Raw genomic sequence first — 8,799 nt, forward strand, 5'->3', positions numbered from 1 at the left:
TGAAACTTATAGGAATAAGATGTTTCTGTATTTTGTTTTTCCTCTACACAGTGCATGTTTAACAGGAAGGATAGCCAGGGTATTAGTACCTGCTGCTAAGATGATTACCTAGTTCCACTAGGAAAGTCAAATTAATTGGGCTTTTATGTCTTATTTCTATACTTGCAGTAATAATCTATCCTTCATAGGAACAGGCTTAAGGAATTTTATTGAATATAAAAATACATAAACTTAAGACACGCTAAGTAAACTGTACAAAAGGTACACTTGAAATAAATGAGGCAACTGTATCCATACAAAAGCAAAAATTTACAAATGACTCATACTACTGAAATGTGCAGGTGCCATGGTACATTCTGATTAAGACTTTACATTCTGATAAAAACAGAAACAAAAGCAAAAGCAGTAGTTATGTTCTAAGGCCTGTTGTCTAAATTTAAAAACCATATTCCAGAATACAAAAAATAACTACCTTACTTTCAATATCACAAAGGAGCCATGTTCAAGAGGAATTAAAAAATTCCCATTTTTAAATTCTGAAAACATTACCTAGTAAACGTTGGCCCATGTTCCCCTGTTATATTACATAGTATTTTACTGAACCTCAGCCAGTTCCAAAGTCAATTTAGCTTAACTGATGTGCAGACCAATAGTTCAGCCCAATAACAAAAACATGTTGCCAACCTTACAAATATGCATTTTTTTAAACACTCAGGCTACTTTAATTTCAGAATATTACAGTAGCGAGTACATGAAGGAAGGTTGTTGTGACCTCAATTCTTTACCCCATTACCACTGCGTTAATTCTAGTCCTTGGAAATGCCATTTATTTTGCTTTCAATTACTCAGTCAACTGACTACTCCACATGGCAAGGAACTTGCAGATGGCTCATAAACACAAGATCAGTCAGTTACAGAAGCAGAGACAAACAGGTATCAGGCAGCCAAGTGAGAGCATAACCCCTTTTGTATGGTGTGGTTTACAGTTTTTCTTAATAAGAGGAGTAATGTTTTAGATAGCAAAAGTATTAGTAAGATCACAAAAGCAAAACGTTTCTAAAGAGAAGGAACTGAGATTCAGCAAGGACTAGGCTGTTACCAGAAAAAAACCCCAAACTCCAAGACTTTGTAAAGGTAAAAGGAAAAAGAGGACAACAGAAGAAAGCAGTAAATCTACCCACCTGCCAGAAAACTTTTTAAGCTGTCAAATTAAACTTCTGGAGTATCACAAACAGGAAATCAGAAGCTTAAATAATGCCATAATTATCATAATATCTGAAACAAAATACTCATAACCAGAACCAGAAGATTCTCACGCTATGTTAAGGACAACTGAATTTAAAATGCATTCTGCAAAAATAGCCTAGAATTAGAGACAATTCAGTTTTTATTTGCAGTCTGTGTTCAGATGGTCCAAATTAGGTTGCCATGTATCCTAGGGATCTGTGTTTCATTCAAATATTGTGCCCAATTATAGAATTAAGAAGCAACTTCCTTTATCTATCTGCTGCTAACAGCTTTTGAACAACTGCAAAGTTGTTTTAAACTTTGTAGATTTGAATCAGTGATATTTATCTCTGAACTCTAAAAACAACACTCAAATATTTCAATACTTTTATTAGGAAATACCATCAAAAACTAAACTATCCAAGACACGAATACTGGGGTTTATTTTTTTATTTTTCCTAACACAAAATGATATTCAAAGTAGATTATAGAATATTACTTCCACATAGCATTCCTCTGATACATTTTCTCCTATGTTTTTGGACTGGAGGTCCCCATACTCTAATTTTACTGCTACTTTCCTGGGGAATTAAAATCAAATAGAGTCTGTTCTACTGGCTGAAAAACAGAATGCAGACACATTTTAGACCATTTTGTCATATCTAACATCAACCAAACCTACAACTAATTAGACATACAGCCAGAATTCCTGTGTTGTCCTGCTTAGAGCTGTCTCTGGCATATATTTTCAACAAGTTCAATGTAGTTTTATCTGGGATCATAAGCACCTAGAGAGAGAACTTTGTTTTCAGACTATTCTTTTTTTTTTCCAGACTATTTACAAGACTCCTGTACAAGTACTATGGTCATGTATGTGCCCTAAATGCATATAGAATGAAATGCACAATCTATACTCTAGAAGGGAAAGCATAACTTATCAATTAACAACCTTGTACATTTACAAAACCCACTAGTTATTTTTGAGTAGCAGTATTTCAAGTTGTCAGTACTCTCTGCATTTGTCCTATCACTTGTGGTTCCATCTTAATTCCACTCTGCCTTTGTTATTTTAACAGGTTAGCTCTACTTCTGCTGTACTGATATTCCTAGAAAATTATTTGTTTGTAAAAAAAACCCAAAATGCAGTTGTTCCACACTCGTTCTGTCACAGATCTTTGTAAGCATATATAAGATATTGTAAGTGGGAAGTGTAAGCAAAGCCTTTGTAAGAAAATGCAATTTTTTTTTAAATTTTTCAATGCACTTGTGTCAACAAAACAAAGGAAGTTCATAAATACTTCCTTAAACTTAAAACCAGTTTCACTGCTAAACACCAGAAGTACCCTCCTTTTAGAAGGCCCCATACCATTCAGAAATGCAAAATTTTCATCTTCACATTTTTAGTAATTACAGACTTTCAGCCTTCTTTTTATAACTGTCTAGAATTCTGTTCAAATCTGACAATAGATCTTCTGACATGAATTCTTCATAATCTCTCTCAATTTTCATATTCTGTTCATCAAGGTATTTCTGAAAAAGAGTTACAGAGTTTATTAGGTCCATCACAGCCCATAGTCTCTGATTCTGCTAAAGCATTTTAAGCAGTTATTGCACAGGTTAGGTGATTTCAGTTAAACACTTTTCTGAAAGACATCTATCAGAAGCAGGTTAAACCTGACAGGATGTAACTGCTGAAATTTAATGATCAATTCTGATTATTTATACTAAAGGCTTTGTCAAAAATTTAACCAGAATCTACAGACTCCGTGCAGCAGCTAAATAACAAATACCTTGTAGGAAACAGTAAGTTCCAATTTCCATGTGTTTAACTGCAGTTACATATGTCTCTAGAGAGATTTGATTCTGAATATCGAATTTACAGATTTACTTACCCCTACAGATACTACATGAGTACCAATCACTTCTAAAAGACGACTCAAGTTGTCACCAGCTTTTCTGCTCTCTTCCGTTGTTGTTTGCACAACAACTTGATATCTAAAAATAAAGATACTCAGAAAGTCATGCCCATAACTACAAAATAATCATCAAATCTGATTTATTGTCATGTTTAACCATACTTTTTTCAATTAGTATTAAATTGAACCAAGTTAGATTTGTATTTTAATACTCAGCTTAGAAGAATGGACTGTATTGTGCTAACCAGTAAGAAACATTGTACCTTAGAGTCAGAATAGTCTTTTCAAACTTTAAGGTACAAAATCTAGTTGTCACATAACTTAGGAAACAAACTAATTTCCTTATTATAATCATATATATGGAAAAAATTATATGGATAAAAATATGCATGGAAAACAGGAGTTCTGATAGAGCAGAAAAATATTCTAGCAAAATACTGTTGAGGAGAAACATCTCTGAGTTGCTCACTCAATTAATGTAATGAAATTAAAACTCAATTAATGTAGTGAAATTAATGTAGACTGAGATGGATAAAAGCTGAAACAATTTTATGTTAGGATTCAAGAGAATATCTTTATCGCTAAAAACCAAAATAAACTAGGGAAACTTTGAAGGTGTGGGTCTTACTGTCGCTGGAGATCATGCAATTCATTTGTGGCTTCACTGAGACCTTCATTGACACCACTCTCGAGTAATTGTTTATGCTTCTTTAACAATTCCAGTTCATTTGCACATTTTTGCTCTTCCTCTTCTACTTCCTGTAATAAGGGAAGAAGAGAAAAAAATTGCATACCTTGGGAATAATTACGACTTTTTTCCTCCTTTATATTACCTGATTGCATCCTGATGCTTGAATTCAGAATTCACAAAAGTAACTCCAAGCTCAGAACTAAAAAAAAAAACCCCAAGGACATCCCTCCCAAACATAAAGTTTCAGGTATTTTCTGTATCATCTTCCTCTCAGAATCAGCCTAACCTTCTCTTTATTCCTTTAACCATATTTAAAGGTCTGTGTTGCAGCAATCTTCCCTTCAAAGGTAATCTCAAAAAGTGTTATTTACATACTCCAAATAGCTTAGAAATGGCACATCATGAGCAACTATTTCTAGGTTAAAAAAAAAAATCACATTTGAGTAAAAAATTCCAAGTAATCATCTCTTCAAGGAGAATGACAGTGTTGACACTATATTTAATACAATTAAATCCACAAAACCATGCAAAATTCTGCCATCAACTAAAGATGCAATTCTGGTAGATTCTGAAACATGATTCCTCAAAATAATTTTAATACTTAAGTCTTATGGACAGCATTTTAAAAATCACATGACTATGTCTTATTAAAAACATCCAGTTGTGACTGTGTATTTTATGAGCTTACCTTTAGAAAAAAGTTTATGCAACCGCATAGATCAAAAGCTAAGTTTCAGGTGTTTTTGAAAACAGTAAGCTAAATTATTTGCCTTTAGCCACCTCAGCAGTTATTGGCAGTAAAACAGCTCTGTTTCACAGCTACATCACAGGAGTTTGGATTTACAAGTGAATATATGCTAAATACTTAGTTCATGGAGCGCCACAGCCCCACCAAAGCCACACTGTCAGAGAAGTTGGGAGGTATCGAAGCAGCCACTTAGTTATTAAAGAGGGCTATGTTTTGTTGCTAAACCACAAGTGACAAAAGGGATTAAGGACTGTTCCCGTGCCCGAGAAGGAAGCTAAAGCAAGCAAGAGTTTCAGATCATTAAAACATTTAATTTGCTTTTGGTCAATCAGTATATTCCTTAGTTTTTAAGGAAACTAATCAACCATGTTTACTAAAACCTGTAAATGTATTCATTATATACAAAGTGATTAGGCAAGGCAGATTTTGTTAGTCCTAAAATCTCCTTCAAGCACATGCTCTGAGACATCCTGAGGTCAGATGATTGCTGCTGCTTTTTTTACTGGATGTAGTACTTCATGACTTACAGGATCCGCTAACGTACAATGCCAGGTTCTCTTACAAGACAGTGAAAACAGACTCATTTAAGGTAGTGGTCAAATACTTCCAAAAAGAATAAAAAAATCCTGAAAGAGGAATGGAAGAAGGCAAAAGCAGAGGTCCAAACAAAAATGTGAACCAAAAACTTATATATAAATACAAAGATTAAGGATATCATTAAGGATAAATTGTCATCAACCTGTAAAGAAGTTTTACCTTAAGCTTCTGATGGTAAAGATCATCCAGCTTTTCAGCTTCTTCTGTCAGCATTTTAACACTGCTTTTCGCATCCGCTACCATTGCATTCACCTAGAATGAAAACATAACCAAGGAAATACAATTCAAAAGAATTCCAATTCAAAAGAATTCCATGCCATCACAAACAACACCCGATAGCCCAGAAAAAAGTTAATCTAGGCCAGGTTGGGATGGCCTTCGTAGCAGCCTGGATTGTGATTTGCTTTGGATAAGGGGCTAAAACAGTGTAGGTAACACACCAGTGTTTTGGCTATTTCTGAATAGTGCTCGCACACCATCCAAAGCTTTCTATCCCTCCCAGGGCCCCTCACTGAGTAGGTTAGGAACAAGCAAGAGGTTGGGAAGGCACACAGCCAGGCCAGCTGGCTGTGCTGGCCAGCTGGCCAGCATTCCATACCATCATGTTCAGTAATAAAAACTGAGGTAGAGGAAGAATGAAATTCTCCTTCTTCCCTGAACCCAATATTGCTACAAATCTTGCTGATGACAATTTGCCAGTGACAGTAAGCCATGCAACAGACTGAAATGGGCAACTTATTAAAAACAAATATTACCAATGTTTATGGTCAAATGTATATAAACTGCATAAACTTCAATGCAGGGAATACACAATATTTCAATCAGTGTAAAAAGATCCCAATTCTTAGAAAAACTTTTGGGTTTTCTCATAATTAAATTTTCTCACAGCTTCCTCCCCTCTTTACTTGCCCTCAAGAAAAACCCTAAAAAAAGCCAACCAAAAAAGCCAACCAAAAAAGCCAACCAAAAAAGCCAACCAAAAAAGCCAACCAAAAAAACCATACCCAAACTAAATAAACGACCAATCAAACAATCCCCACAAACCCAAACCCAAACAAAAAACAGCCCACCACACCATACTTCACCCATGCCAAAGGGTCAAATGGGACCAGCAGATATTATGTTTGGTATCTTACTCTTCATCTTCACTAACCAACACACCTGTTCGAAAGTATCTTCCAAAGACATTTTCCGTTCAGTAGCTTTCCTAATATCTTCCTCTGTCTGGTTTATGATCTCCATAAGGGGAGCCTGTAATATGCATACAAGAAGATCTGGCTAATGCAATTTGTTAGTTTGATCTAAGATGCACCCCAGTACATCTTTTCTTTCTCCTGTTTTTGTTTAGGCTGCTGTACTCTCCAACACTAAATTTTCTTAATATACTACAGTGTAGTTACGGCAACTCATCACACAAGCTTTTCAGTGAAGTTTCATTGTGAGAGACCTTTCCAGCATTTCCAAACAAACACATCTTTTTGTGAGTGATAACCAAAGCTTTTGGTGTTGGCTCTACTTACCTTGATCTGGGCTCTGTATTTGGCTAGGCAGTTTGGTCCTTCCTCAGGATTAAACTGAATCTCAAAGTCACGGCCTTTGGAATTCTCAGCACTTACTGGAATTAATTTCAGCTTTCGAGCCAATTTATGATATTCTGCCAGCTGTATTTCAATCTGTTCAGAGGAGAAGAGGGTAAAAATCATATAAGACATAGAAGGGAAAACTTTGCAAAAAGTGTTCATATAGTACTTTAAACAGGTTCCTGAGTTGCTCTGTACAGACACAATTCCACGTTACACCACAGTATTCAAGATCTGTATGTAGTGACAGTCCAGCAGTTTGTTGGATTAAGTGCAGTTTTATTATTCTTTTGGTTTGCTCAGCAAGGTTTCTCAGTGTGTATGGCTCACACTGAATGGCTTCATCTGCCATATTTTTTCCTGCCTCAGCTTTTTGAGGACTAGCTGATAGGGAAGTAAAAACATGTTTAAAAATAATACTAAACCAAAGTTCAGTCATCATGTCGACATGCCTTCTCTCTTCGGTTTTGACAGGAAATGCCATATAGCCACCTATCTTTGTAACAAACTAACTTGAGCATACCTCTAAACAAAGCTATTAAATGCTCCAATTTCTAATTAATGAGTGCTGTTTATATGCAAACACTAAAGAACCCTTTCCATTTTTTTCGTGCTTCATACTTGCACATGAGGAATTTAAGTTAATACCAGGTGCTTGACCCTGTGAAATGCAAAATATATTTGAAACCTTTTTATCTAGTTCTCCAGGTGGCAAAGCAGAAGCTTTTAAATCCCGTCACTTACAGGACTACATATTTTCATTCTATTTGTAGAAACTGAATTTGGCCATTAAAAGATACTAGAACTTCTACATAAGGGACTAATCTGGCCCTAAACACATGCAAAGGTATTGATTCGAAGCACTATTTCCTTCCTACGAAATCTTATCATTAATGTGAAATTTCTTGTGTTATCAAAGGTCACAATGCTATAGTAGAGAGAGTTGACAGTGGTGCATATTCGAGCTGCATCTCTTATGATGCAGTTTAGCCTGCTAAGATATATCCCTCCTGTTGTTAGATTATTTAGAAAAGAAGTTAACAATAGTTCAAGTCCCAAGTTTCAGTTTGCATGATGAAAACTGATAGCCACTTCTCAGTGTAGTGGGGTTCTCACATACCGCCTCTTTATTCCTAGCGTATTTCAGCTCTTCATTCCACAGCTGATGTTCTTCTGCTTCCACTTCCTTAGTCAGCTTTTTAATGGTTTGCTGCAACTCATTTCTCTCATGGTTTATTCTCTCAATGTCCGCAACTGAGTACTTCTGGTTGTCAAAGATGTGCTGGAGCCGGGCATTCTCCTGCTTCATTGCTTCTACTTCCAATTCTAAGTTCACAAAACATTTGTGAAACAGATGTAAAATACCAGCCTATGTAGTTCAACCTAACATTTGTATTTTATGAGTAAATAATATTTATATTTCATTACTCTAGTGTAAAAACAGATATTAGGCAAAACCCCCCTCTATATTAGCAATGTAATTTGGAAAGTTTAGTTGTAGCATCATCATCTCACTCTGTCCTAAAGCTGAGAATTACAATTACTTTAAAACTATTTCTAGCTTCACTATCCCAATTGTGACCAAGGCCTTCTTACTTGCTGACTCAACTTCGTCAGTAACACTTTCCATTTTTTGATCAAGGATGGCTATATGAGATTCCAGATTAGCCAAGTAAGCCTGGTATTTCTGGACATCTGCTTGAAGTGACGATTTCACATTTCGTAGTGTTACTCTACGATCCTAGTGAATGGGTGAAAAGAACAACCACTGTTAGATTAATATAAAATAATTACTTCACTTTCCAGGCAAGACAATAGAGTAACTGGTTAAAACAATAGCATAAATATAAAATTAAAGAACTTTAATAAATTTTTATCTGTGTGACAGCTGTGTCAAGTTAGGCATCTTTAAAATAACAACAAAGAAGGCTGAAAAGATTCCTGCGTTTCATCTTTGAGTCTCTGATTTGCATCAGGCACTGTATTGAGGAAGTTCTTACTACGGGTAATTCACGGCTTAAGTAGAATAATACAAAAAAA

At 35.4% G+C, this 8,799-nt stretch overlaps 1 protein-coding gene across 3 annotated transcripts in view; it reads right to left on the bottom strand.

Annotated features, from left to right (window-relative positions):
• Nucleotides 1-189: 189 nt before the first annotated feature.
• Nucleotides 190-8,799, bottom strand: part of NDC80 (NDC80 kinetochore complex component) — a 22,340-nt gene continuing 13,730 nt past the window's right edge. For all 3 annotated transcript variants that reach the window (XM_027886325.1, XM_027886327.1, XM_027886326.1), the window contains exons 10-17: nt 8,356-8,500; nt 7,880-8,085; nt 6,700-6,852; nt 6,341-6,430; nt 5,339-5,431; nt 3,772-3,902; nt 3,120-3,222; nt 190-2,757 (exon numbers count right to left, since the gene is read on the bottom strand). In XM_027886325.1, the coding sequence (XP_027742126.1) occupies nt 2,635-2,757; nt 3,120-3,222; nt 3,772-3,902; nt 5,339-5,431; nt 6,341-6,430; nt 6,700-6,852; nt 7,880-8,085; nt 8,356-8,500 (1,044 nt within the window). In that variant the 3' untranslated portion in view covers nt 190-2,634. The remainder of the gene's footprint in view (nt 2,758-3,119; nt 3,223-3,771; nt 3,903-5,338; nt 5,432-6,340; nt 6,431-6,699; nt 6,853-7,879; nt 8,086-8,355; nt 8,501-8,799) is intronic.

This window comes from Empidonax traillii, unplaced genomic scaffold (assembly GCF_003031625.1).
Source record: "Empidonax traillii isolate 1590-97213 ecotype Southwest subspecies unplaced genomic scaffold, ASM303162v1 scaffold186:size1492175, whole genome shotgun sequence".
Taxonomy (NCBI): domain Eukaryota; kingdom Metazoa; phylum Chordata; class Aves; order Passeriformes; family Tyrannidae; genus Empidonax; species Empidonax traillii.